Source organism: Neoarthrinium moseri (assembly GCF_022829205.1).
Source record: "Neoarthrinium moseri strain CBS 164.80 chromosome Unknown scaffold50_Wmoseri_CBS_16480, whole genome shotgun sequence".
Lineage (NCBI taxonomy): Eukaryota > Fungi > Ascomycota > Sordariomycetes > Amphisphaeriales > Apiosporaceae > Neoarthrinium > Neoarthrinium moseri.
The window spans coordinates 254,227-280,641 of NW_026055164.1; the positions used below are offsets into that span (position 1 = coordinate 254,227).

General features: G+C 49.4%; 13 protein-coding genes across 13 annotated transcripts; 8 read left to right on the forward strand and 5 right to left on the reverse strand.

Moving 5' to 3' along the window:
• Nucleotides 1–286: 286 nt before the first annotated feature.
• Nucleotides 287–4,047, forward strand: JN550_010183 (uncharacterized protein; the record flags this gene model as incomplete). The annotated part of the gene is made up of 7 exons (XM_049308409.1): nt 287–735; nt 800–1,123; nt 1,194–1,212; nt 1,265–2,543; nt 2,597–3,043; nt 3,124–3,395; nt 3,526–4,047. The coding sequence occupies 7 exons, from the start codon at nt 287–289 to the stop codon at nt 4,045–4,047; spliced, it is 3,312 nt and encodes a 1,103-aa protein (XP_049167923.1).
• Nucleotides 4,048–4,815: 768 nt separating this feature from the next.
• JN550_010184 (uncharacterized protein) lies at nt 4,816–5,171 on the forward strand (the record flags this gene model as incomplete). The annotated part of the gene is made up of 2 exons (XM_049308410.1): nt 4,816–4,846; nt 4,909–5,171. 2 exons carry the CDS (start codon nt 4,816–4,818, stop codon nt 5,169–5,171), a joined length of 294 nt encoding a protein of 97 aa, XP_049167924.1.
• Nucleotides 5,172–5,723: 552 nt separating this feature from the next.
• Nucleotides 5,724–6,986, reverse strand: JN550_010185 (uncharacterized protein; the record flags this gene model as incomplete). Its single annotated transcript, XM_049308411.1, has 1 exon — nt 5,724–6,986. The coding sequence occupies one exon, from the start codon at nt 6,984–6,986 to the stop codon at nt 5,724–5,726; it is 1,263 nt and encodes a 420-aa protein (XP_049167925.1).
• Nucleotides 6,987–7,764: 778 nt separating this feature from the next.
• On the forward strand, nt 7,765–8,615 carry JN550_010186 (uncharacterized protein; the record flags this gene model as incomplete). Its single annotated transcript, XM_049308412.1, has 3 exons — nt 7,765–7,961; nt 8,016–8,369; nt 8,423–8,615. 3 exons carry the CDS (start codon nt 7,765–7,767, stop codon nt 8,613–8,615), a joined length of 744 nt encoding a protein of 247 aa, XP_049167926.1.
• A 344-nt stretch (nt 8,616–8,959) lies between these two features.
• On the reverse strand, nt 8,960–9,985 carry JN550_010187 (uncharacterized protein; the record flags this gene model as incomplete). Its single annotated transcript, XM_049308414.1, has 1 exon — nt 8,960–9,985. The coding sequence occupies one exon, from the start codon at nt 9,983–9,985 to the stop codon at nt 8,960–8,962; it is 1,026 nt and encodes a 341-aa protein (XP_049167927.1).
• Nucleotides 9,986–11,147: 1,162 nt separating this feature from the next.
• JN550_010188 (uncharacterized protein) lies at nt 11,148–12,617 on the forward strand (the record flags this gene model as incomplete). The annotated part of the gene is made up of 3 exons (XM_049308415.1): nt 11,148–11,279; nt 11,349–12,163; nt 12,242–12,617. 3 exons carry the CDS (start codon nt 11,148–11,150, stop codon nt 12,615–12,617), a joined length of 1,323 nt encoding a protein of 440 aa, XP_049167928.1.
• A 451-nt stretch (nt 12,618–13,068) lies between these two features.
• On the reverse strand, nt 13,069–13,905 carry JN550_010189 (uncharacterized protein; the record flags this gene model as incomplete). Its single annotated transcript, XM_049308416.1, has 2 exons — nt 13,069–13,328; nt 13,404–13,905. 2 exons carry the CDS (start codon nt 13,903–13,905, stop codon nt 13,069–13,071), a joined length of 762 nt encoding a protein of 253 aa, XP_049167929.1.
• An 857-nt stretch (nt 13,906–14,762) lies between these two features.
• On the forward strand, nt 14,763–16,184 carry JN550_010190 (uncharacterized protein; the record flags this gene model as incomplete). Its single annotated transcript, XM_049308417.1, has 7 exons — nt 14,763–14,906; nt 14,957–14,993; nt 15,067–15,155; nt 15,219–15,387; nt 15,446–15,559; nt 15,727–15,801; nt 15,856–16,184. The coding sequence occupies 7 exons, from the start codon at nt 14,763–14,765 to the stop codon at nt 16,182–16,184; spliced, it is 957 nt and encodes a 318-aa protein (XP_049167930.1).
• Nucleotides 16,185–17,300: 1,116 nt separating this feature from the next.
• Nucleotides 17,301–17,822, forward strand: JN550_010191 (uncharacterized protein; the record flags this gene model as incomplete). Its single annotated transcript, XM_049308418.1, has 1 exon — nt 17,301–17,822. One exon carries the CDS (start codon nt 17,301–17,303, stop codon nt 17,820–17,822), a length of 522 nt encoding a protein of 173 aa, XP_049167931.1.
• Nucleotides 17,823–18,649: 827 nt separating this feature from the next.
• On the forward strand, nt 18,650–19,730 carry JN550_010192 (uncharacterized protein; the record flags this gene model as incomplete). Its single annotated transcript, XM_049308419.1, has 3 exons — nt 18,650–18,878; nt 18,934–19,440; nt 19,501–19,730. The coding sequence occupies 3 exons, from the start codon at nt 18,650–18,652 to the stop codon at nt 19,728–19,730; spliced, it is 966 nt and encodes a 321-aa protein (XP_049167932.1).
• Nucleotides 19,731–20,250: 520 nt separating this feature from the next.
• JN550_010193 (uncharacterized protein) lies at nt 20,251–21,072 on the reverse strand (the record flags this gene model as incomplete). The annotated part of the gene is made up of 2 exons (XM_049308420.1): nt 20,251–20,303; nt 20,361–21,072. 2 exons carry the CDS (start codon nt 21,070–21,072, stop codon nt 20,251–20,253), a joined length of 765 nt encoding a protein of 254 aa, XP_049167933.1.
• Nucleotides 21,073–21,932: 860 nt separating this feature from the next.
• On the reverse strand, nt 21,933–23,121 carry JN550_010194 (uncharacterized protein; the record flags this gene model as incomplete). Its single annotated transcript, XM_049308421.1, has 2 exons — nt 21,933–22,303; nt 22,356–23,121. 2 exons carry the CDS (start codon nt 23,119–23,121, stop codon nt 21,933–21,935), a joined length of 1,137 nt encoding a protein of 378 aa, XP_049167934.1.
• Nucleotides 23,122–23,813: 692 nt separating this feature from the next.
• Nucleotides 23,814–26,413, forward strand: JN550_010195 (uncharacterized protein; the record flags this gene model as incomplete). Its single annotated transcript, XM_049308422.1, has 11 exons — nt 23,814–23,859; nt 23,960–24,534; nt 24,588–24,632; nt 24,690–24,768; nt 24,821–25,094; nt 25,152–25,260; nt 25,327–25,680; nt 25,737–25,884; nt 25,938–26,108; nt 26,163–26,233; nt 26,291–26,413. The coding sequence occupies 11 exons, from the start codon at nt 23,814–23,816 to the stop codon at nt 26,411–26,413; spliced, it is 1,995 nt and encodes a 664-aa protein (XP_049167935.1).
• Nucleotides 26,414–26,415: the final 2 nt, after the last annotated feature.

Consider the following 26,415-nt stretch of genomic DNA (forward strand, 5'->3'; position numbering starts at 1 on the left):
AGGATGACAGAACGCCACACTTATGATTGGTCTTCCACAGTCTGGATGCAGTCAAGCTTTGGATTCTTACTGGAATTGGCGGCTATTGCCTCACCAACTGCAGCAGTAGTGGAGGAGGATCGCTATCCTGGTCATTGGGGGCCAAATCCCTTGCTGGACGTACAGCGCTTAACCCCCTCTGCTACTTGAACGATTTCAGCTGGAATTGATACGGTAAACTTTGCCTTCTTCCTGCACCTTCAGCATCCGTGAGTATTCTGTACAGCAAAGGTAACTATTGAGAAAAATGGCCACTGCTGAGGCGCAAGGTTCGACTGTCGCTGTTCAGACGACAGAGGATCAGCCAATCTCGAATTCTTCGGGCGCTTCGCAGCTTCAAGAGGGGGATCAAACACCCGTCGATCAAGCTGAGAGTATTATGGAAGAATCAGCTGAGATACGCATGGCAGAGAAAGAGGCAAAAGATGCCATTTTGGAGGCTGTGAAGAAGATGAGGGCTTTGAAAATGGCTACAAAAGTTGACATATCCAAGGAATTAGCCGAACTCATCGACGCTGCAGAGGAGTTTCCATCTCCTCCCGACTCAGTGAACACCAGCACTGTCAGCACCCGTAGTCCTTCTCCCACTGGCGTCCCTGATATATCAACTTTCCGTTCTCCTGGTCAGGCTCCCAATCATCCACCCCGTCAACCTATTCCCAATCAGCCTGCCCAGCGCATTTCTCAGATTGACATGTAAGTACGAAGATACTGAATACTAAGTGTTTACACCACCATTGACTGATTGACTTTCCATCAGATCCGACAAGCTGCGCTCTTGCACAGTCCAGCGGCTATCGATGGAGGATTGGCGCGTGGATGGGTCGAGCGGGTTACCACCTGGTGTCGTAGGATCGATCAATGGCCATCCACAGTCTCGCGCCCCAGTCATCCAAGCCTATTATCGGAACACACCATCTGAGTCAGAACTGGCTTCCAGAAAAGACTTTGATGGAGACTTAACGAACGCTCACACCAATACGCAGAACACCGGGAAACCCCAGAGAATCAAAATCAATTCTTCCATTCTACTTGACGACCTAGAGCTAATTTCTGGTCTGACATTATCCAACCGACCACATTAGTAAGTCTCATCTGTGTATGTTATACGTATTTATGATCTATTCCATTAATCAAAGTGTTAAAACGCTTAGCATAATCCCACCTTTCAAAGTAAGTACTATTCTCCAAACCTACTTGTGTCTATAATCTTACCGAGAGCTAGTTACTCATACATAATGTGGATGGAATCAAATCGAAATTAGAAGAGCTCACATCTGAAGTCAAGGACCTAGATGTTCGCAAAATATCGGCCCCGGCAACAGCCTCGTTAAAGCAGACAGACCTCGAAAATGATGCAACAATGCTTGATCCATCCATGAATGACCCAGAAGGCCCAGAGGCCTCGGGAGAGCAAAGCGAGACTCATGTATCATCTCAAGAAAAAGAAAGTGTGGATGAAGTAGAGAAAAAGTCGCACAAGTTGACAGAAAGAGCCCAAACCGATGGGGGTGTCGGCCTCGCCGTAGCCTATGAAAAGCTGCAAACCCGTGTCGCTCACTTGCAATGTCTATATGACTACATCTCAACCGATTTGCGCCATTTAGTCGGCTTATCGATGAGGATTCAAGAAGGCACACTGGAAACGATCACATTCGATGGAGTATATCATCTATACTCTCCAGGGGACCTTATTATCAACCGCGAAGATGATGTAGACTTACTGTATCAGGTCTACGCCGTGACGGGGGGCCGAATGAGATTGCAGAGATACGTAAACATTTATCGACCGCAAATTGAGGAGGAAGAGGCGGATAACTCGCCGACAGCTGGAATAGGAACATGGACTGATGTTGTCATTGACTGTTTCCGGATGCATTGGGATGGGACGCAAATCGGCCCAAAGCGCATGACCCATCGGGTGCGGCATTTCACAGGCGAGAAGAAGATCACCGAATTAGACTATTATCCGGTCAGGTTTCGACAAAACTCCGAAGACCTCTGCAAGGGGTTAGAGATCCGTGGAAAGAAGCTATTAGGATGCCACGGTCATAAGAAATACGACGGATTGACGGCAAAACCTCCCAGGTCCCGAGAGCACATGCGTGTTCCACGACCAATCCGGGGTCCTGGCCCTCCGCCGCCTCCGCCAGCCCCAGGGCTCGGTTTCACAAAGATTGGCAAGGCAAATAAGGAATTGGAGAGCGACATCTTTGTTGACTTCAAGACTTTCGCCCAAACATTCCCATACTTCGATTCAGACTTTGACACTCTGGGGAGGGTTCGTCCCAGCACACGAGAGGTCACCGAGAGCTTCCCAAGAAAAGACCGAGATTACCACGCCGGCGATCATGACGTTGATGAGGCGCGCTCGGACAAGTTCCTATCAACACACTTCCATCTCGCCCACCCCAAGAGGCCAGAAGAACTAAACGCCATAGAAGACTACCTGATGCTTTTGCCGCAGTGTGTGCCGGCCTTCGAATTCCGACATCGGGAGTGGAGTACGTAGCAATGTCCAAAATCATGAATCATGCAATGCTAACAAGAAACTCAGATTATTTTGACGTTGATAAGCTGGAAGAAATCGATAAAAGTGACGATGCACGAAGACGCGGCTGGGAAGATCTTGTTATTAACGAGGGATATAGCCAGTTGCTACTCTCCCTAGTGGATAACCATGCATCAGCATATGATCTAAGGAAAAAAACCAATGCAGCCGGCCACGGCGTATCAACTGCTCAGATTGATTTGATCAAAGGAAAAGGCAGAGGTCTGATCATCCTGCTCCATGGGCCACCTGGTACTGGCAAAACATCAACGGCTGAAACCATTGCTGCGTACACGGGACGCCCACTTTATGCCATCACCTGCGGCGACATTGGCGTGTCGGCGTCAGAGGTCGAAGAAAACCTTCGAGTCCATACTGAGAGAGCTCAAAAATGGGGGTGTGTTCTACTTCTCGACGAGGCCGATGTTTTCATGGCAAAGAGAACCTGGGACGGTATGAAAAGAAATGCAATGGTATCCGGTAATGAGTATTCCTCTCTGGTAAGGAATGCTTACGCTAACTAGAACAATTAGTGTTCCTAAGACACTTGGAGTACTACAGCGGTATACTGTTTCTTACAACGAACATAGTAGGAATCATTGACGAAGCCTTCAAGTCCCGCATCCATATAGCTCTTCGATACGACTCCATAGACCTGGGCTCAACGCAGCTGATCTGGAACAATCTCCTCGATCGTATTATTAAAGACAACGACCATTCCGAGGTTAAAATCAAGTTTGACCGGGATATTCTCCTGGACTTTGCGCAGTCCCACTACGAGAAGAATGAGGCAAACGAGACGACCGTATGTACAGTGGGAAGCCATCTTCTGCCCCTAGTAGAGTGTGGACCTCCAGAGACTAGAGTCCCAGGAGCCACATTCTCCGACCGGAGAATAGATCTGATAAGGATATTACTAACTCCCAATGTTACAGTGGAATGCCCGACAAATCCGCAACGCTTTCTCTACTGCCATTGCTATGGGCCAGTTCGATAGACTCGAGCGCATTCGAAAAGAAGGATTGAAGCCTGATGAAGTAGCTTCTTCGGGCAAGAAGAGTCTAATGACAATACGGCTGACGAACCGAAACTTTTCCAAGATCGCAGATACCGCTGCGGATTTTGAGAAGTATCTCAACGCCGTCCGCGGGCCCGATGCCGATAACGCTCTCGCGAGTCAACAGCGCGATGATTATTTTGCCCGCCAGCTTACTCCGCTGCCAGTCCGTAAACGGGGCTGGGGAGGACCGGATCAGGGATACAGCTCGAGACGCCAGGATCACGTGGCCATGCCAGCATCTCGGCCTGGAAAGGGGAAGAGGAGTGCAAAAAAGGCTAGCCACGTAGAGGAGGGAGCGGATGACTATGAAAGTGAAGATGAAGATGTTAAAGGTAGTAAACACAGGCAGAGAAAAGAAGAATACTCGGACGACGATGATGAATCTGAGGCAGACTGAGTATCTGTTTCAAAACACAGATTCCTTGGCAGGTAAAGGGAATTCAGCAGACTACGAGATCTACCCTGCTCTTTCGCAAAACTTGCCAGCTCCACCATCTCTGCGTAGCTCTAATATAATTGATATATCAAAACAATGCATACCGATATTCTGAGATCTTACAATATTGTAGAGCTGTCAGCTAAGCGGCCAAAAGACGACTACCTACAGCCGTTGTTCTATACTGTAGAAAAATAACCTCCCTTTGCTTGACCAGGTCTGCTCATCATAAGCCTCCTAGCTTCTAACTACATCTTTAAATTTTCTGCTGGAAATCTCCGCAAACGATTCTCAGCGTGATGCTCTTTGTACGCCAGACGAATTCGTCAACGCTTTCCATAATGCACTGTTGCTAACCATGATTTGGTATAATACTTGGGCACCTGTGGATACTTTTCCCTAAGGGGAGGCATCTACGTGTATGCAGAGCTGCGCATTCGTTTCTGAACTTTCATATTCGTCTGGAAATGTATAGAAACATTGACTTAGGCCAAAAGACGGATGCAATGCAGCAATGCCGTCTAGTTCATGGGCTCCGTCTCAGTCGGACGATTTCGGATTCATCAGAAGTCAGGTACTTCAAGGCATGATGGCCTCATAGGAAACGACGCCAGCTCTACTAGGAAATACAATTTTCCTGCTAGCTCGTTCTCCGTCATCGTGGAATCAAATCTACACCGAGTTCCTCACTCAAGGAACCTTTCTTTGCAGTTTTGACGCTCTGTTAGAATGCCGCGTGCTACAAATGTTCTCCTTGAATGTGAGTAGATGCTAACTCTCTGCCTAGAATGTGAACTGTGCAGTGGCTTACAAACGTTCCAGCGCTCCGTCTCTACCCCGTGTTTCCGCTCATGGGTCGGATGGCACTTCGTGATACCATTCTCCCCGTTGGTGGAGGCCCTGCCCAGGATGGTCCCATATTCGTATCTAAGGGTACAAAGGTGGAAGTTGGATATCATGCTCTGCACCGTGATCCTAGTGCATTTGGTGCTAATGTCGAAACCTTTCGACCAGACCGTTGGAATACGATCAGCCCAGGTCAATGGGAGTTTATGGGCTTTGGAGGTGGGGTCAGGCGTGCCTAGGGCGACAAAAGAGTCTCGTCGAAGCTGATTATATACTTGCGTAGCATGGCGATGCTGTTTGAGAGACTAGAAAGCAGAGATGAAATGGAGTGGAAGGGCGAAATGAGGCTGACATGTCAGAGTGCGAATGGGTGTATGATTGGGCTCTATAGAGCCGTTCGGTAAATGAAAGTTTAGAAGGCAAAGGAATTGGCAGTGGCATTGTGGTTAATCAATATGGTCATGATTGAGCTGTGCTATCTATGAGTAAAGGTATGCAGAAAGATATCCTCATGTACAGCCATGTCACCGGGAGTTATCCCATACCGCTTTTTTCGCATGGAAGTTATGTTATTACTTCTATCCAAGATCCTAGCACGGAGCAATAAAGAAGTTGAATGCTTATTCCTACCGGACCCAAAGGTACGTGAAACAAGTTGTAAAGAAGTTCTTGTCGTCTCAAAATTATTCAACGTTGCAGAATATGCCTGATCGTAGACATTGATATCGGCGCATCAAATTCAAGTACCACTACGTCGACCGATGCGCGCTTCTGCTATTAATTAAACTTGCTCATGCCTTCCACTTGTTTCCGCTAATCATAGGATCGAATAACTCGATCAGAAACGATTTCGACTTGGCCATTTTGACGAGCCAACTGGGTGCTTGCCACCCCATCAATAGACCAACACCGCCCCCAGGCCCAATTGGAACGAGAATGGAATCTTTCATCGGCTTGAACTCCTTCTGGGTAGGTATAGAAGAGCTGCCGCCGGTTAAAGACCTGAGAAAACCTGGCTTTGGCATTGACTCCCCCGGCTTCAGCTGCGCTGCGATATCCACACCAACCGAGGAACATACCGTCGGTACCATAGCGTCCAGTTCGAATATCGTGTTATTGCTTCCAGCCACTATGTCACCCAGGACATAAACACCATCTGCGTTCTTGGCGTCGTTGCCTTTGACGCGGAAATAGGCGTCCCGCGTGATGATGCGCTTTGTGCTATCAAGCCACTCCGCGGGCAAGAACTGTGAGTTGGGAACGCCGCCGGTGGCGTCAATGTACAGGTCTACCGTAAGCGACTTTCCATCACTGAGCGAGACCGTAGTTCCCGGGCTTTCATTACTTGGCGTGGCGCTGAGAACTTTGACGCCATGGACAACTTTGACGTTCAGTTTGGTTTGGAGGTACTCCTGAGCCCGCGCTCCTACTTCGGGTTTCACACGTTGGAGCAAAGTCTTCCCACCCGAGAACAGAGTGATTTCAGCTGACGGGTAGGCAGAAGCTATTTCGCCGGCCGTCTCAACCCCGACTGCCCCTCCCCCAGCCACGATCACCGTTTTGGCTTTCGGCAAGACATCCTGTACCGATCTGAAAGACTCAGAGGTCAGAGATTGCTTGCTTTGCAACGTCCAGATTGGCGATGCGGAGGTTGTGCCGGTGGCAATGATGAGAGTGTCGTAAGGGATAATTCGTTCACCTTCAGTCTCATGCGCTCCGGACGCCTTGATGCTGACGCTACGTTTTGCAGCATCCAAAGAGGTGGCGATTGCTTGGACACAGTCAATTTGGCCCGCTGGATATTGTTTGAAGGCTTCGGACAGCGGTCGCCATAATTTGCTTTCCTCCAGAAGCTTGGGCTGGATCAGGGCTCGCGGGCTTGCTACTTTGAAGTAGACGTCGCTGTTCGGCGCCACGAGGGTGATATGGAAGCCTTTGGTCTTGTCAAGCCGATGAAGACTGGGTATTGTGTATTTCAGCAAATAGTGCGCTGCTCCAACGCCGCCGAAATTGCCGCCCAAAATGACGACCTCGTGCGGCTTTGTGTCCGCCATAGTCAGGATGAAGCCTAAGGATTTGCAGTGTATGTGTCTGAAGAAGCTGCAGAATTGCAAACAGTACGTAAGAATCTGAACAGGGAAAGAGACAACATGAAGGAAAACAGGCCGCCGAGCACCTAAGATTACTCATAGTCCATCAATACCGCCGAACGGCGCGGCGCCTTGCAACGAGTGAGGCACCCTGCATTAGCTGCTTACATCAGGCCATCATAATAGGAGCTTATACGAGGCGAACATCGCAGGCGGGGTGTGATTGCGATACATGATGCAAAGAGGATTGATTGCATATGATGTAGGCCCACCCGACCTTGGAAGTAAATTATCGGTAAGGCTGAAGCTGTATCTAGTCAAACAGCCGAGCAAGCTAGGGCTGTTTGGGGGCTGCACATTCAATGTAGCTTGGCACTCATACCCTTGTAGGCGAGGGTTGCGGCGTAGGATTTGCGCGAAGGATTCTTAAAGATCCTTGCATGTAGAGCACTGTTCCAGGCGACAACATTTATATCCATATTAGGTTAGTGTTCTAGGTCATATATTATCGTCTTTTTTCATACCCCGTTTCTTGGAAACCCGCAACGTTCAAGCTGCTTTTCTTTTAAGCGAGATATGTTTGCCAATTGGATTGGAAGTAAACATCGTAGTTTGGAGCGTCCTTCCACACATAGTACCAGGAGCGCAATCATTGTTTTTTGTGTCGGCTGTTTCCATCGTAAACACCTCTCGTTACTCAATCTCAATACACGGTCAACTTGCCTACCATTCTGTGGTTCAAATGGCTTCGAAAACATTTGGCTCCGGGTTTCACTTGCCCCTAAATGCTGTTGACCAAGTCAACCAGCCGCCACTTCATTTTCTGTGGGTGCAAGATGCTTGCATCCTCTCAACTGGGATTCTATGGACTATCGCATACGTCCTCTACATACGCCAAGGCTTTCAGGATAGGTCCTATGGCATGCCTTTGTTCGCTCTGTAAGGCATAGTCTGGGTCTAATGCTCGACTTCGTGCACTAACACTGAGACCAGATGTGCGAACATTGGCTGGGAGTTTGTCTACGGCGTAGTATTCCCCATATCATATGCGGAAACACTGACATTTGTCCCATGGGTGCTTATCGATTGCGGTATCATTTATACCACGGTCAAATTCGGCCCTGAGCAGTGGAAACACGCTCCTCTGGTAGCAAACAACCTGGTGCCCATCTTGGCTTGTGGCACCGCCTTGGGGATTGCAGGGCATGTAGCATTTATCAAGACTTGCTCATCCGTGGTTGAGGCTGCACTCTACTCGGGCTTCACTTTGCAGGTCATCTTGGGAGCTGCATCTGTTGCACAGCTGATGTCCCGAAACAACACAAGCGGCCACACATGGACAATCTGGTAGGTCCTAAAATTGAATAGTAATGCGGAGAGCACTGAACTAACCTTAATAGGGTCTGTCGCAGTATTGGTTCATTTTTGGCGGTTGTCATGTTTTCTTGGAGATATTGGCACTACCCAGCGGACTACCCGGCAGTTGGCAGTCCTATGACTATCTTCATCTTCACGTGCGTTGAAATCGCTGATTTGACATACCCATTCGTATTTGCGAGCATCAATGCGAATCACAAGAACAAGCTTCAGTGAGGCGGGGACGAGATCTCCATGGCTTATGTTGTGGATCGGTCTTTGATGGCGCGTGCGGCCTTATATTAGCTACAAGTGAGAAGCTGTGTAAATAGCCGTACTAATGGAGACGTAGGTCAGGCAGTCATGATCAATATTGTGCCGCATGTGACCTTGCGGTTCCAGATGAATCGTGACTCTGCTTAGATCCGCTTTCTGAGCGTGTCATTCACAAGGCCATGCCTACGGGATCAACTAATTTTGAATGCATTATAGTGAAGAAAAAATTGGTTTCTATGGATTCTCTGAGGATATAAACAATGCGAAATTAGATCTTTCAGTTCAAATGACGAAGGGCCAAGGCGTTACAAGAACGCCCGTGCAAGGTATTCTACCATCAACATGCCTGTGAGGCTGCTGCTAATCATCAAACCACCCTTCACGAACCACCACCAACAATCCTTAGAATCATCCAAGTTTATGCTTGACACCATGGCATATAGGATCAAGCCTGTGACTGCCACAAATACGTAGAAAAATGCAGAAGCGTTCATGAAATATCCTGTCGTAATGAGCAGAACAACCATGACTACTGAAAGGAAGTACAGTAGTTGAGCCATGTTCTCCTCGAATTTGATGCTCATTGCCATGTTTCCGATCTTCTTGTCGGACTCGAGATCTTGCAATGCGTAGATTGTGTCGTAGATCATGGTCCAGACAACGTAGCTCGCCATCAGAGCTAACAGGGAGATGCCAGTCCTCTGAAATGGGCTACTGAAATCAATAGCACCCACTCCTGTCACGGTACACCCCACAAGGGTGCCCATAGAGAGCGAAATGCCCAGGACAAGTTGAGCGTAATGGGTGATCCTCTTCGCATACGGATAAAAAGTACCCGTGAGCACGACAGGAATGAGATAGGGTAATGATTCAGGCGCAGTGACGCCAGCAAAGGCGAACAAAACGAAGTACTGAGCCATCATGAAAAGAAGGGCGGCGGACGGGGCAACAGCACCACGGGCAAGAGGGCGAACATGGCACCGGTCCACGTGCTTGTCTAAGTCTCGGTCCACGTAGTCATTCCATGTACAGCCAATGCTCCGGATAACGAAAGCAATACTGAGAAGCAGTACGTTGGGCAAGACCATTTGCCTTGGTGACGGCACTTCAGCGCTGATACAGGCTGCGAAGAGGCTGCCAAACAGATAGGGGAAATAAATGTAAAGAATGCCGGCAGGCTTGTGCAACCGCGCGAGTTCACCATACGGCACCCAGGATGGTGGAAGCCATGGGAGAGAGCTGGCTCTCGGAGCGCTTGGCGGAATGAATATCTTCTCTTGTATGAGGGTCTGAGCAAATGAAGTTTGCTTCTCCGTTGTTGTGATCGACATCTTGAATAAAGCTCGATTGAATCAAAGGAAATGCTCTATTAGGTAACAAGTTATGTGAGTAAGATTTCAGCAGTTCCAAATCGATCGAAATGTAGGATCTCGTCATAGCCCAGCACAGACTATATACCTACCAACATGCCTAGATTCCAACCGAGGTCACCAAGTCCATGAACCGAGTCCTACTTTTACCTCTGCACTCTGTGGGAAAGTACCTAGGGCCCCCCGGAGGGACACAACCAACACATGCCCTCCGAAATGATGGCAGGCGGAAATAAATGAGTACCACTAATTACGAATCGGGTAATGCAAACATCTTACGGTGGCTGAGTCTGGGTCATCATCTTGTAACGGCCCAGACTGCCTTACATGAACAATAATTCATCACAAATTAGCAAGGACTATGGCAATGGCACATGTATGTGCTGACGAGGGCCCGCCTAATGACTGAGCCAATGAGGCTAAAGATCTACGATCTCGGCGTAGTCTATTCACAGAAGCAATTTTCCAAGGCAAGTTGCCCTCTGCCACCTCAGTTCTTCGGCCGTTTATCCTATAAAGTTTGCGATGACGTCGAACTATACTCTGTAGGATCCTATTCCTTGCACTAGATAGAACAGCAAATCTGGAATTAATGCATTAAACGGCGCTATGTGCTTATCGGGTGATCCTTCGTAGGATCCACAGGATGCAATTATAGATTTTGTAAGCGAGGGTGCATATACGGGATGGGGCTCTGTCATTCTGGGCCAACTTTTGGCTAGTCTTCCCTATTTTGTCTTAGGTTTTCTCCAATTGGATATATGATATTTTCGAGAGGTCCCGTAGCTGGGCAAAATAAAGTGGACCCCTGGCTGACTTTGTGATATCTAGTCTGCTCATCGCGTCCAGCTGTATGAAACATTGGCTATCAACGGTCAATGGGAGATACAGGACTTTGCCTTTTTCTCGCATTTGCTGGAGCGGCCTAATTATGCCCTTGCTACATGCCGAGAAATTTTTTTCGGCCTAGGGGACTGTGTTTACACTCTAGATAAGTACTTAATGATCAAATACATCCACAGATAGGAAAACTTGTATTTCCCCTGCGTATGCACTGATACCTCAGTATTCCATGTCAACTAGTTCCAGGCAAGATACATTCCCACTGCAAGATCCCAAAGATATGGCTCAGCCACAAATTTCATGCTCAGTCATCATTGTGGGTGCTGGACTCGGCGGGTTGGCTTCAGCGCTTGCGCTCCGGCAAGCGGGCCACACTGTGACTGTATTTGAACGCAGTCCCGAATTACGAGAGGTACGGATTGAGCAGACTCAAGTTAAGCATATGGAATACCGGGACTCTATCTGACTTGGACCATGCTAGATTGGTGCAGGGATACAGCTATCGCCAAACGCCACTAAACTGCTGCGGAGCTGGGGTGTCTTGGACGAGGTACGCAAATATGCGTTCCAGCCCGAGACTGGGACCCTGCGTACGTACCGAGGCAAAGTTGTGTCGCAACATCCACCTGGTTCAATCATCGAGCGCATGCTCCAGGCACCGTATCTGGTCATTCATCGCGCAGACCTGTTGAACGTCTTGTTGGATGCAGCACAGCGGAGTGGTGTTGAGGTCAGATTGGGGTGTGAGATTGAAGAGCTTGACTTTTCGAAGCCATCACTGCGCCTCTCCACAGGAACTATCCACGAATCAGACGTGATCTTGGGTGCAGATGGGGAAAGGTCGTTCTGCCGAAGCGCCCTTCTAGGCCGCGCCGATCTTCCACGCAATACTGGTGATGTTGTTTTCCGCATTGCTGTGCCGCGCCGAGACATTGCGACCGCTGACGCACACCCGTCCAAAGAGCTGACACGACAAGCCAGTGTAAACCTTTGGATGGGGCCTGATGCACATGGTGTATCATATCTACTCAGAAACGACATCCTCAATGTGGTCCTCGTACATGCTGACCACTCTGGCACCCAGGAAGTCATGTTTGGACCCCAAAAGGCGGACCTGGACGAGCTGAAGAGGGTCTTCTCGGGCTGGGATCCGGCGCTGACAGAGCTCATGCAGGTGCAGCAGTCGGAGTGCACCAAGTGGACATTATTCCAGATTGACGAGTTGGACCGCTGGAGCCACGACAGCGGGCGGTTTGCCCTGATTGGCGACGCCGCACATGCGATGCTCCCCTTCCTGTGAGTAACACAATGCCATGTCACCTGTGACCTCATCAGCCTCGTGCAAAGATTGACGAGAACCCAATGCAACTCTAGTGCGCAGGGGGCAGCCCAAGCATTCGAAGACGCAGGGGTCCTGGGTACCATCTTCGCACGACTGGCTAGCAAGACTCAGATCCCAGATGCGCTGGGTGTGTTTGAACTGCTACGCAAACCACGTGTAGCACGCATCCGCCAGATGGTATTGGCCCAGAAGGTTGCTTATGGGCTCCCAGACGGCCCAGTCCAGGAGGAGCGCGATGCACGATTGGCCCAGGGCCCTGACGCAGCAGTTTGGCAGTGGCTGTGGGGTTACGATGCGATTGCCGAGGCGGCCAAGGCCTGGCAGGAGTTCAATGAGAAGCAAGGCAAACCGGGTAAAGATGAGGCCGGGTCAGGTCTAGAACACCGCGCAGCTGAGGGATCTGACTGAAAGCTCACATCAGTTGACCACTCTTAGGAGGGTCATACAATTGAGGATTAGGTCCTCCAACGACCGTTTTCACATGTATCATTCCTTCGTGAATCGTGCTTACAAGGTCAGACGCCGGCTGACGACATACCATGGTATGATATGTCCAACTGGAGCTGTCTTGGCTGGACCAGAAGATCGAACAGCGGATACTGGCTAGATAGGTAGATGTGCCTCACGTCGCATTTGCAGGATCAATAAATGACTGTAGCTACTGCACGAGTCCCAGAGGAGATAAGGAGGTATATACAGTATGTAACCTCTAAATTTCTAAGGAGCCACGGCGCTAAAGCAGCCTTCCTAGGTGGCTGCCAAGGGGGGAAACCCGTCGTGACTAGCCCTAAGTTAGCCTGGGGGGCGCCCCGTCTACCTTAATTTAGGCACTGAAAGTTGGCGCTCCTCCCGTCATCCACTACTGGGGCTGCCGCGCCATGGCACAAGAACGGTAGATGCCGTAGCCCCGGAATCGATACCGGTCCCACTTGTTCAGGTCGATGTCCTTGTAAGCGACATCTGCGAATCCATGTCGCAGGTACAGGTCATGAGCCCGGGGAAATGAGATGAGCCACGACGGAAGCTTGGCTTGGTCTGCCATGCCGAGACAGTGCTCCAACAACTGCGAGCCAATACCCTCGCCCTGCCGGCCGGGCTTGACTGCAAAGGCAGATAGGTCTGGAGGTCGTGTTAGCGCCCAGCTAGCCGGCGGCCCATGTTGGTGGACGGTTGTGGAGGCGGAGCATCACCTACAGTAGTGCGCTTCCTTCTTCATATGCTCCCTCAACTGTTCAATCTCAGCCCCTGTCGCCATGACGAACTCGGCATTCATGTAGGGAGGCATCTGTTGCAAAATGCCGCCTGTCGGGGTTGGGCCCCCTGCTTCGTCGCCACCTTTTTCCAACGTCCAGCAGGCAAATCCCACAACCTCGTGGGTGTCGGGGTCCGTCGCCTTGAACAGCTCGGATGTGGCGTGATCAAACCGGCTTGCCAGCCGGGCCTTGAAGAATTCGAACATGCTCTTCTCATCCGCCTTCTCATTGAGCGCGAACTTGGTAGTCAGCTCGTCTGCGTACGCGAGGCGGTTGATTTCTGCCAGTGCCGACAGATCGTCACGGTCCGCACGGACGATGTTGATAGCCCGCATTGTTGACTTCCCTGCGTTCGCGAATCGAAGACGAGTGCAGTCAGGATTTCTGTTGCTGGAAAGGTTGGCAGACTCGGGTTTTGACGTTGGCGTTGGGTCAGCTGACATGGCTGTCGCTTGAAACGTTTTGTTTGCCTGGTAGGCACCCAAGTAATCTCGGTAACCGGGTGTGATGGGCCCAGAATCTCGAAATGTTGTCAGATATGTGGAATATCTCACTGTGGACCCAACGGAGCCTCTCCAAGTGACTCAAGGTAGGGGTTACCTGCAGACAATAGCTATGCAGCCTCAATCCTTCGCGGCACCTACATAGGTATCCAGGCACGGAATGTAAGCAAGCACTCGGCATAGATGCGCCCAGAACTAGGCTATGCTTGGTAAGGATATACCGCTTTTCGAAGGTTTGATTGCGATTGGTTGCCCGCCACCTGGGTCTGGAGCTGGTGTCATCATTGCTCCCTCTGCCGTTCGTGCTGTGCCGTAGAGCGGCAGACATGCGGCTGGCTATGTCGTGAGTTTCCAAGATTTTGTGTCACCGTTTCCTGGGCGCTGACTATTCAATATGCAATATGCAAAAGGTGTGGACTACCCCAAGGCATGCAATCCTGCCGATCCTTCTGTACAGCCCTCCACGTCACACACACCTACAGCGCGTGAGATCTCGTCGTTATCCATTTTTAGCTTTGCGCTCTCCCGCGATGGTGGTGCTGGGAAGATCCCACTGGCAGGTGCCGGTCCTGTTATCTGGCACAAGCCTGAGGTATTTGGTGCATCGTCAGCGCTGGCCCAATGGCGAAGGATATTTGCAGGCTGATATAATGCCGCATGGACTCCTCGCCTCTATACCACACATACTTCACCGGCCGTAATAGTGTAATTTCACTCCCCTTGGGCTCGACGGTCTCCGTTTGTGCATTCAACATTTATCAACTTTGTGCAGTTTCTAAGTAAACAAGAAACTCACGATGTCTGACTTGAAGCGCCCCGTCGTTGGGCTATCCATCTCGATGCCCGTCATAGCCACCTTTGTGGTCGCTCTTCGTTTCTTCGCTCGTACATCCAAGAAGCTGAGCCTCGGAGCAGACGATTATTTAGCCCTTGTTGCTTTAGTACGGTGACCATCACTTCAAATCAGATTCCAACGCTGACTTATTGGTAGCTATTCTGTTATGGCCTTTCGGCGACCACTCTTGCAGGTCAGTCGAACTTATACTATAATCACAAACGTCCTTTCGCGTGCAATGACTGACTCTTCGATCATCCATTTAGGCGTCTTTCTTGGCGGCCTTGGTGGGCATTTGAAACTTGGTCCAAATTTCGTACCCGTCGACCTCAAGGCCTTCACCATCTTCTCGCAGGTATGCCCTGATTGACTTCAGACTTGCAACAACTACCCAATACTGACTAGAATTATGTACCAGACTCAATGGATCCTGCAGTTCATTTGTATTCCAGCTCTTGGATTGACGAAACTCAGTGTTCTCTTCTTCTACAAACGAATTTTTGCCCCCAAACCCTTCCAGACAATGACATGGGTCATGGCAGGCTTAGTGATTGCGTGGAACATCAGCTTTTTCTTTGCGAATCTCTGTACGTCCCACGCTCAGTGCACGCTAGGCAAACTTCTATAGCTAATTGTGGTCGGTAGTGGATTGTCTCCCCTTTGAGCTCAACTGGCGCCAGCAGGCTGGGGTATCGGGCAAATGTATCGATATCATTCAGGTATTTTGGGCTGTTTCCATCTCAAATATTCTGTTGGACGGTAAGCCCAAGGGAAACCAACACATTTCTTGGCCGTTATCATTTACTAATTCAACTTCGTTGCAGCAATGATTTTAACAATGCCGTTGCCACAAATCTGGAAATTGCATATGTCCCCCGCCAGAAGGGTACAGCTATGTGCCGTGTTCATGCTCGGCTGGTTTGTAGTAGTTGCCGGCATCGTTCGAACCGTATTGTCTGCTCAAGGTGTCACCTCACAGAGCACCGATCTTGATTACACATGTAAGCGCCCGATGCGATTCAGGTTTCGATTTTCTTGCTGACTCGCTTGAACAGACAGCCGCTCCCCTTCCGTTTACTGGCTCATAGTCGAGGCGAACGTTGGTGTGATCAGTGCCTGTTTACCGACAGTACAGCCGCTGTTCCCAGCTCTCAAACTGGACAATATTATGAGTTCCATGAGGAAGACTCTTTCCTGGCGATCAAAATCGTCTACATCCCTCCACTCTAACGATACTCATCCGAACCTCGTGCACAGGGAGAAGCATTCTGACCCATATAACAGCTACACAACTGTTGAGAGCTCGCGTGGGTACTCTCCCCCAGACCATCAGCGTGGGGTAGAGGTCACGAGGGAGATCCAGAGGACTCACGACATGGTGTAGGAGATAAGGCAGTTGAGCAGGTCAAAAGGTGGCGAGATCGTACATTTAGCCAAAATACAGCCTTTTCTGGAAAGTGGTCCATGTATGGGACTAAATTTGTTAAACACAGGCAGTTTCATTCAATTTGAGAAGCAGAAGGCACGTTTGAACCGAACCTCATATGCGTCGGTCAGGAGTTTGTACATCGACAAGTGATTATTGAGCGAATCATAGTCATAAAATTGCAAGAGCCAGCATCAAGTTATTCGGAATCAAATTTCGAAGGACCGTGGGCACTCATTATGATTTCAACATCAGCGATGGGTTCAGCCTCGCGACAGTTGATTTACCTCCCCGCGTTCTGCACAATTTGAATCCCCACATACAGCGCATGCCTAAGTAGGCGACATTAAGGAAACGTGATATGGGTATCCCAGCACAGGCACACCAAGCGCCGGCAGAGCTGATCGCTTGGTAAAAACGTCCGTGACCAGACCAAGTACAATGCATCATAGTACTTCTCCGCGGTTGTTTGTCATCATAAAGTTACTGTTGCCATGGCTGGGGAATATGAACGAACGGGTTCCATCCTGGAAGTAGTAGTGGTTCCATTTGAAGTTACCTTGGTAATTTACACGCCGATGTCACTTCAAATTCTCGCGTCATTCCCCCACAAATACAACTGCTTGTTTAGGAAACTGACCGTCCGGGCAAGCAACCAGTAAAGGTCGAATATACCTGTATGCAGTAGGCCACGCGTTGTCTATAGGGTTGTTTCAGCCTTTCGCCGTTCTTCCTTTCTCATATGTGAGCGACGCGTAAGTGATATATTCACTTACGCCATCATTTTACGATTAATTTAGTTCATATGCTCACCGGGTGAGCATGTGACGCTGCGCTTGTTAATCTATGCGGGGTGCTTATACACTAGAAGTGAAACCGATTATAGCACAGGCGGCATGAATTAGGAATACGCTGTCTCGATCCCCGGCATGGTAGGCAGCGACGGAGTGTTTATTTATACTGAACTCTCGCAATACCATTTCTTAACGGTCGTCGAATCAACTCGGACCAGCTCCTGAGCAAAGCAACTTTCATATCTGACTGATTTTTGAATTATTACTCATTGTCGTCAGTATGGTCCAATTCGCATCCATTACCTTTATTGCAGCGGCCGCCTTTGCCGCTTCTTTACCACGCGACGTCTTGGAAACGATTACCAATCTAGAGAGCGTCGACGCACAGGTGAACACTCTGACTCAAACGACCGTAGCTTGGGACGGGTCTGGAGCCGGCGCGTTGGCCATTGTATCTGCTGTTTCTATGTTACAAAGCAACATTGAGACGGGCACCTTGGACGCTTCGGATGAGTCAACAGCATCATCTGCCGACTCGCAAACCATTCTCGATTATGTCACGGGGACACTGGGTCCAGACTTCACCATAACCCTTAACGAGTTGGTCTCCCGCCAGGCCGATATTGAGAGCATTGGTGCTTCTTCCGACGTACTTAGCTCTCTGGGAGACCTTAAAAGCGATGTCGATGCCTACGGTGCTGCGTTGATCACCATCACTAGTCCTGACCTGCAAGCCGATGCTCAGATAGCTCTTACCAGTATTGATGGGGAATTTGATGCGGCTATCGCTGTCTTCTCTTGAACCTTTATCTCTTATATTAAAAATCATGTATGCAGGTTGATGTCACTCGGAAGTACGGGGACTTTGATGGTTATGTATCTCCAGTACTCACCAAACCCAACGACCTTTGACGAGATTAAATTCATATGTATAAACATATACCACGGTAATCGTGTTGCGTTGAAGTATTCAAATAAAGTGATAGTACATATAACGAATAACTAGCAGGCCATGATAGACGTTGGCCAGATAACCAATTCACCAAGCGTAGGGGAATGTCCTCTGGCATGGACCAATGCGATCCTCACACGCTATAATAAAGATAGCTGCTATTAAGATCAAATGTGCTCGGTACTTGGCCTTTGATGTACACATTCCCATTCGCGCTGCTGTCCACAAACTCGACACTGGCTACCAAGCTCTAGCACTAGGCATCAAACTCAGTCGCTCGTTGCGCCTGTGTACGCCAATGCCAGTACGGAGCAGTTCCAGGCTGAAGTGTTGACGCGCAGTTTAAGAATTCGGGACTCAGAAACCAAGGGATGAACATACGTTAATCTTTGACTAAGTCTGAGCATAGAATACACACAGTAGCAGCGTCAAATTGCATGTCTGTTTGGCGCCCCTTCGGGTGTGGGACCACTGACTACATACATAGGTACCCTGGCGAGTGAGTGGATCACCAATTTTACAAGCGGATCATTACGTAGATACGAGATTTAACACGAGATTCAGAGGAGAAGTGCACTTCAGTCTTCACAACCATTTCTTAAGGACCTCCCGTATGCGACTGTGCCGGTAGTCACCAACGCCTTTGTCTAGTCGCCGAATTAACAGCATCAGGGAAAATGCGCTGGGCAACCGCTGCATTGGCTGCTGCCATCACAGGAAAAACGGTCGCGGGAAATGAATGCACACAACCAGCTGTGAGAAGGGAATGGAGGGTTTTGGCTGAACAGGAGAAGGTAGATTATATCGCGGCTGTCAAGTGCCTCACGACGAAGCCCTCCAAGGTTGGCTTGGCGACCAGCCTGTATGAGGACTTTCCCTGGATTCACTCTCAGCTGAACTCGAACAGTAGGCAATTATGGTATCGCGCCTAAACAAAAAAACGATTAACGATTTGGGATAGTTCATTTTGTCGCATCCTTCTTGCCCTGGCACCGCTGGTTCGTGCATCTCTATGAGAGCGAGCTCCGTGGACAGTGCAACTACCGTGGGACAATGCCGTACTGGGACTGGACTCAGGACTCTGGCGCCCTACCCTCCGCACCTGTGTTCCTAGAATCTACAACAAGTGGATTCGGTGCCGGTGGACTTCAGAACGAGTTTCAGTCGCCTACACGACCAAACCCATTGACATCTTGCGTCACCACCGGAGCTTTTGCCAATCTCAGCTTGACATACTATACTACTACCGAGCGAACGCACTGCTTGAACCGTTCATTCAACAATGGAACTGGATCATCGCCGACGGATGACTCGTGGCAAGCTGCGCTGTACTCACCTGCAATGATCGCCAACATTACGGATAAATCGCCTAGTTTCGAGAAGTTCTGGGTTGAACTGGAGAACAATCCCCACGGGGCTATACATAACTCGATCGGGGGCGACATGGTGCCGTCAACATCACCCAATGGTAACGCCCTGAACCCCTTACCCACCGCTCATAGAGGATGAAGACATTGACACTAAGCAGATCCTCTCTTCTTCCTCCATCACTCCCAGGTCGATAGGCTTTGGTGGATATGGCAGCAGAAGGATCCTATGACTCGCAATTCGGATTATAGTGGCAACAAATATCCTTATGACGATGAGACGCCAGCATCATTGGCTGACACTATGACTTTTGGCGGGCTTAGCACCAATATCACAGTTGCCGACGTTATGTCCACAATCAGAGGGGGCCTTTGCTACGGTTATGCTTGAACTGGAGAAAGGGTTCTCGCCGTTGCAGAGTCTCATGGGATAAATGCCACCTGATTTTCAACCAGGCTGTATTCAATACCGCCTCGCAAGCGTCTTGCTGCGGTTCTGATGCAGAAAGGAGGTGGCAGGCAATCGACGGTGAACGATCAACGCATAAGAGACCAAAGGGCCTTATACCTGGAGGTTTTGCGACTTCGCATTGGAAAGGAACGCAAGATGAGTAAATGATATGCTTGCACAATGGATTTATGCCCACACATTCTCCAACTATCTCAAGGTTTGGCAAGATAATTATTAGACAATCTTAATTTGAATTGGAAACCTCATGAAACTGCCATCGCCAAATCGCCAGGGCTTGTCAAAAGGACTGCATGAATAATTCCTTGAAATTAGTGTCAAGCGTAACCTTGAGCCATGGAATTGGAGTCGTTGACCCTACGAACCCAGAATTTGCCGGGTATACTATTCATTGACTAAGCATCGTCCCGAACCTGAATGCTAACTCGTTGCGCTGATGTGCTCAGACTCCATAGTGGCTGTCAAGTTCATAAATGTACTCCAGAACTTGATTACCTGATCAACGTTAGCTTCGCCGTATATATCAGACAGAACGTCCATTGTTCAACATACCATTAACACCATCTTCATCCTCACGTTTCGAAAACTTTGCCGGCATTTCTGGTAGAGGATTTGCACTTGACTCCGGTTCTTCTGTTGATGAAATAGGTGTATGTGGTTGCAGCCCCGGTGGTCTCCTCGATGCTCTCCTCCTCAACGGTAGTTGACTAGGAAGCGAGGCGTCTGGGGAACTTGGAGAGTGCAATGAGGACTTTGGAGATGGACTCCCAACTGGTAAGGCACCGGCGGCAGAGGATTTTCCCGACTGGCCGTGGCCACCAGATATTGTGACTAGGTGCATGAGTCCAATGGCCTGCAAAAGTCTTGCATGGGCTATCCGGAGACCACGCTCACGGTGAGTTAGCTCGGGGAATTTGAATAGCAGATATCGCACCCGGTCGGGCAGATCGCGGCCCTCGGCGCGTTTATCGAGATACAAAGTGAAATCTTCAAGCTCATCCATAACGGCCTGCAGCGTGTTGCGGATCCAGATGCCGTAATGAGGTGGCAGGTCATTGATGCTTCCATTGCTATGGCTCGAGAGCACTTCGGCTCTACATTCGAGTGCATGCTCGAGATCTTGTTTGACCTGGCGTACCAGTCTCACGAACACACGCGCGTTCTCGGGGGCTCCCTCGATCTCCACAGCAATCCGCACGAATTCCCATGTCAATTTGAGTGCGCTAGCAGTAACGCTGAAGGCCGCCGCTATCTCGATCGGCATTCTCCCAGGTGCCTTCGACAGTGTCTTGTGAAACTCGACTGCCTGACGATTCGGCCACTCGAGTGTGAGTTGCAGGTATGACCTTCCTCAAACCCTTTTTATGCCGTTTGCAGGCTGGAACCGATCTCTGATGGCTCAAACTGTTCATCTACAGCAAGTGATAGCACGTAGAACGTTCTTCGGATTAAATACCGTTGAGGACTACGTAGTAGATACAAAAGTTCTCAATGTACTTGTAGGCATGTGCGGGGAGCTTTCGAGGATCAGGCTGGGGTGGGGACCAACGTGGATGTAATATTAAACGCAAGTCACGCACCTGGCGCTAGAGCCGATGGGATTCAAGGCTGGGCTCCATACCTAAGGCTTTATTAAAGGGGCTAATTTTGTGAAATGCATGGAAGACTGGCCGATGGAGCTCTCGTGGGGGCTAGCAGCAAGAGGAAAACCAGGTATTCTTTTCATTTTCTTGGCCTGCAATCCAACGCAATTTACCGCCGAGTCATCGATTCATGGTTGACACCGTAACAATACTACTGTACATCTGTCAACATCTGAAGGGCCCTAAAGCCTGCGTCAAAGATGCTGCATATTGTAGAACTGAGTATTTCGACGTGACATCTATTTTCATACTCAACCGGAGCACGAGCGGAAGGCTCACTGTGCGGACTTTCCAATATGTCCCTACATCTGACCAAACTTTCAATTAAGCTAATACCTAGTTCTCACATCTTTCATAACTGGAGCTCGTATTCTCAACGGTCAGAACTCACTACCATGCCAGAGCTCTCAGGAGCTTCAGATCCAAGGCTTACGCAAACTCTTTTCCAAAACACGATGCTACACCTTATGGAAATCGGCGTTTATGCATACTTCAGCTTCGTGACTTCTACAGGGGATGCGTATTCCTTGTCGTTTGTACTCATGTGTTGGGTAACCCGTGGGAAAACAACCAAAGGTCGCCCACTGGGCGATTCCCATACGATCTCGATTCGCTCAAACTGAGAAAAGATTTTAAGACCAAATAACGCGCCCTCGTGTAGGATAGATTGGAGCATCTCCTGATATCTATCATGCGGCCTTCTGTTTCTGAAATGGCGAAGCGGTCGGTCGATATCGAGCATTAGTTGTCGATGGCGCTCATCGTGCACGCGGTCTGTTAGAACGGATACTTGATTATTGTCCAACAGCTTTCCTGTAAGACTGCGCCAGGCGTTCTCGAGATCTTTCACGCCTGCCACATGTTAGCCATTGTAGTTGATGGAGAGGTAACAACTTGCCTTGACCTTTCCGCTTGGAGATCATGCTGGTATAGCACTCAACCACGCCTGGTGGTAGCAATGTTGTCTTCGGATCGCCTGTCGGGCGAATGCGATCGAATATTGCTCTTGCGATGAGTGCTCTCAGGGCAGTGTTTCTTGTTCTTGTATCGATGAGTAGACTGCTCCATCCTTTGCTCGACACAGATGGAGTCCAGGTTGTCAAGGTAGTAAAGGCAGTATTGTTAAGGTTGACCTCTTGCAGGGGGCCGTCGTGAAAGAAGTTGTCCACAAAATTCTTGATCGAGGTCTCCAGATTGGCTATATCCGTTCGCAGTTCGTGGTGGTCTACTGACTGAGGCAGTTCATCGAACAGCTTTCTGGAAGATTGTTGTGGTAAAGCTGGAGATTGCGATGAGTGTGGGCTGGACTTCGAACGCCTCCGCAGAATCAGAAAAATAATTGAGGCTATAGCAGCTCCAACGATCGTGCATATTATAGCAACTGCCGCGGTAACTCCAGGAGAAACACCAGGGGCCACAGCAGCAGCTATCCCCGATGCTGTTGCGGATGTCGTTGCGGATGTCGCTGCGGATATTGTTGTGTTTGTCGTCGCATTTGTTCCGGGCGTCGTAGTTGAATTGGCCGTGTCAGTTACGCCTTGCGAGTTCAACAACGAGCTCGCTACGGAGCTAGACAATACCTGGCTTGTTGTGGGAATTAATGCAGTCGATGTTGTCGAAACCGTCGGCTGCAATGTTGCTCGGCCGGCTGATTGAGCTGTATCACTCATCGCAGCGTTTGGAAGTTACTTTCTGATATCGGAAGAGACTGACCAGGTCGGGGAGATGTTAAGAAGGGTAGTAAAGACAGAATGGCAGTTCAAAGGACACGGGAAGGGGATGGAGGGTGGAGAGCGCTCCGCTCTCCATACGCATCGTTCGCTGTGGTGGTCAAAGTGGGTTGTCCTTGATCAACACCGGGAAGAAGACCATGACTGCTCAGACACAAGAATGCTCGTGCATTTGCCCACTCGTTAGCGATAGGAGGGCATTAGATGAAACCATAAACCTTGCAATGGAAAAGGCAGCTATCTACAACCGGCAACTTGGCAAGCCCTTTTGGCCCCCGAATACCAGGGCTCACAAGATGTACATGGCTAGCAATGATATTATCGATGCACGACGAGTTAACGTGCAGCCAACATCAAGAAATGCATCACCTGATTGGTCCTGGACTAACGGTATCTGGATCACGCTCGGGGATAATGTGGGTCTATGTTTTCGACTGGGTTCCGTTGTCTGTGACACCAAAAGCAGGCTGCGTGTAACAGGGAAAATAACCGAGATTAATCGCATTCAGCTCTCCGTCGTGGGTATCAAAGCACAGTGTGTCTAGGTAGGGAGATTTTGGCTACTTCCTAACCTCAGTGTTGAAGACGATTGGAAATTACTCTGACCAACTTTTCATACAATTTCCTTCAGCATGGCGCGGCCCGACCTGCTAGTATCTCTAGATATTGGCATGAGTTGTAAGTGAGAGTTTCGAATATGTTTTCTGTCGAATTGCCACTTCATCCTTGGCTGGTGATTTTTTTTTTTTTTTGAAGCCTGTCTGCTAAGGTTCTTTAGGCACGGGGGTTGCGACTTTCAACGTCAACAGAAAGAGACTCGAAACTTATGATGTCTCAATCTTTCGAGAATGGGGTGGTCGCCCCTCTGAAAACAAAGTCCCAACCGTACTGTCCTACGATACTCGCAACCTAGCCAAAGAGCCTACTGGATGGGGCTTTGAGACCGAAGAGGAGGCACAGAACACGAGTTATCATATACTGGGGGAGTGGTTCAAGACGCGGTTTGAAAGTGATGAAGTATTGGAGATTGACACCGATCCACGACTGCCTCGCGTAGACCAGCTCTATCAAGACTATCTACAGAAGCTCTACAGTTGCATCAGACTAAGGTTTACCCGCCATGACCTCGGGGGCAAGAACTGGGACGAAGCCAGGGTCGAGTTCATCTTCAGCATCCCAGCAACATGGAAAACATACACGGTTGAGAAGTTCAAAGGCATTGCCCAGAAAGCTGGTTTCACCACGCCACAGGGGCCGAAGCATCCCCATCGTTTCCACACAATCCAGGCATCACTTACTGAGCCACTGGCATGTGCTATTCATGCTGCAACCGTTGAGTCACAAACATTCCAGGTTGGTTGATGTTCGCAGATGGAGCTTGGGCGTCACAGACTGACAGTTGCTAGGAAAATGACACAATTCTCATCGTGGACGCTGGCGGTGGCACTACGGTACGTCCAGCGGCTCTGTTGTCTGTATCTTCGAAACTGATATTGTGGACCCTAAAGGACGTCAGTCTTGTCACGATTGACAGCGCTACACAAGGGCAGATCTCCATCAGCGAACATCGAGGTTTCCCCTCGGAAGGTCTGTGCACCCGGTCTGTTCAATTTGCCATAGTTGGCTGACAAACGCAAAGCTGCCGAATATGGTGCTACCTACATTGATGAGGACTTCAGACTCCTTATCGAAGAAAAGCTCCGCGCCCGTGATCACAACTCCGGTCTTGCTAACAAGGCCCACGCTTTGTCCTGGCAAATGATGCGAAGTCAAGATTTTCAGAATAGCAAGCCTAAGCTTGATCTGCATCAAGATTACCTCGAAGAGGTGTTCCGCATTCGGATAAAGGAGCTCCCGGACGACGCCAACTATCCGGACTTGGCGATAATCAATGGCCACATGGAGTTCACTTGGTGAGCATGCTGGGACATTTTGAGGCTTTTGCGAGGCTGACCGTTGTTATGAAATAGGGGCGAGCTGGCCAAGATTTTTGACAAGCAGATAGAAGGAATGCAGCGACTTATAGAAGGCTTTCTTCGGCGTTTGGAAAGCAACCTCGGATCGGCGGAACCAAGACTGGTGAGCAACAATATTCTGAAACCTTCTCTCTGCCTTAATCCAAGACCTAACCCATCACGCAAACAGAATCACATAATTCTCTCTGGCGGCCTCGGAAGCTCCCGCTACGTGCAAAACAAGATCGAGAGCGAGTACAACCAGCCCCACCGATCGTTACTGAACGGGGTACAAGTCCACGTATCCACAGACCCACGGCTATGTGTTTGCAAGGGACTTCTTTACGAGCGGATACAAGGGTTGCTCACTCAGAAAGCGGCTATTTCCAGACTTGCCTGTCGTCAATCGTACGGCATCCTATGCGACACCAAGTACAACAAGTGGCATAAAAAGCAGAGACAGCTTGGCAAAATAGCCAAGATCGAGTCTGAAAAGGACGGTGTCAAAGTCATCAAGGACACCGTGGAGTGGTTTGTGAGGAAGGTTCGTAAACGCTTTACCTTTCTTATTCGAGTTAACATCCTGACAACTACCAACAGGGGAATATTGTGGCGCATGGTGAAGAAAAGAAATTCAAATATAGTCTTTTCTATCCATCAGATACAGCGAAATCAGCGCTAATTGGAACAATCAAGATTGTCACATCCTCCATGGACAGCCCTCCCGAAGTCAAAACAAGAAGGCAAGGTAAGTTAGGTAGCGCTGTTTTCGATAGTGCTTACAGTTCTAACGCTTGATAGAAGTCCAAGATGAAACCACACTCATCTGCGATTTTGCCACGTTGAGTGACTCACACATCATTCTGAAAAACAACAAGTGGTATAGCCGCCTCCTGGGCAAGAAGCCGAGCAAGGAGGTTCGGTTTGAGATCGCCAGCACGGTGGGGCCAGCGGAAGTCAAATTCGAATGCAGTATGAACCAAGCTACCACACCTTGAACGAGCTTCTACTGACTAAGTACTGTAGGGCCTATTGGTGGGGATCAAGTCTTGAGCGTGGTCGCTCCTCCTATCAAGGCGCTGTTCGAGACCGTCCCAGTACCGTTGAACCAGGATAATGTCCGTCAAATTGAACCTTCCTCATGACCGCTTCAGCTCCATGTCAAGGCTCAAATATGGCTGTTGTTCCTAGGGCTCAAGACAGGGGTTGACGAGAGGGGCAAGGGTGAGCATGGGCGGGATCTAATTCTACACGAACACTCTCTGTTTGACAGTTAGTC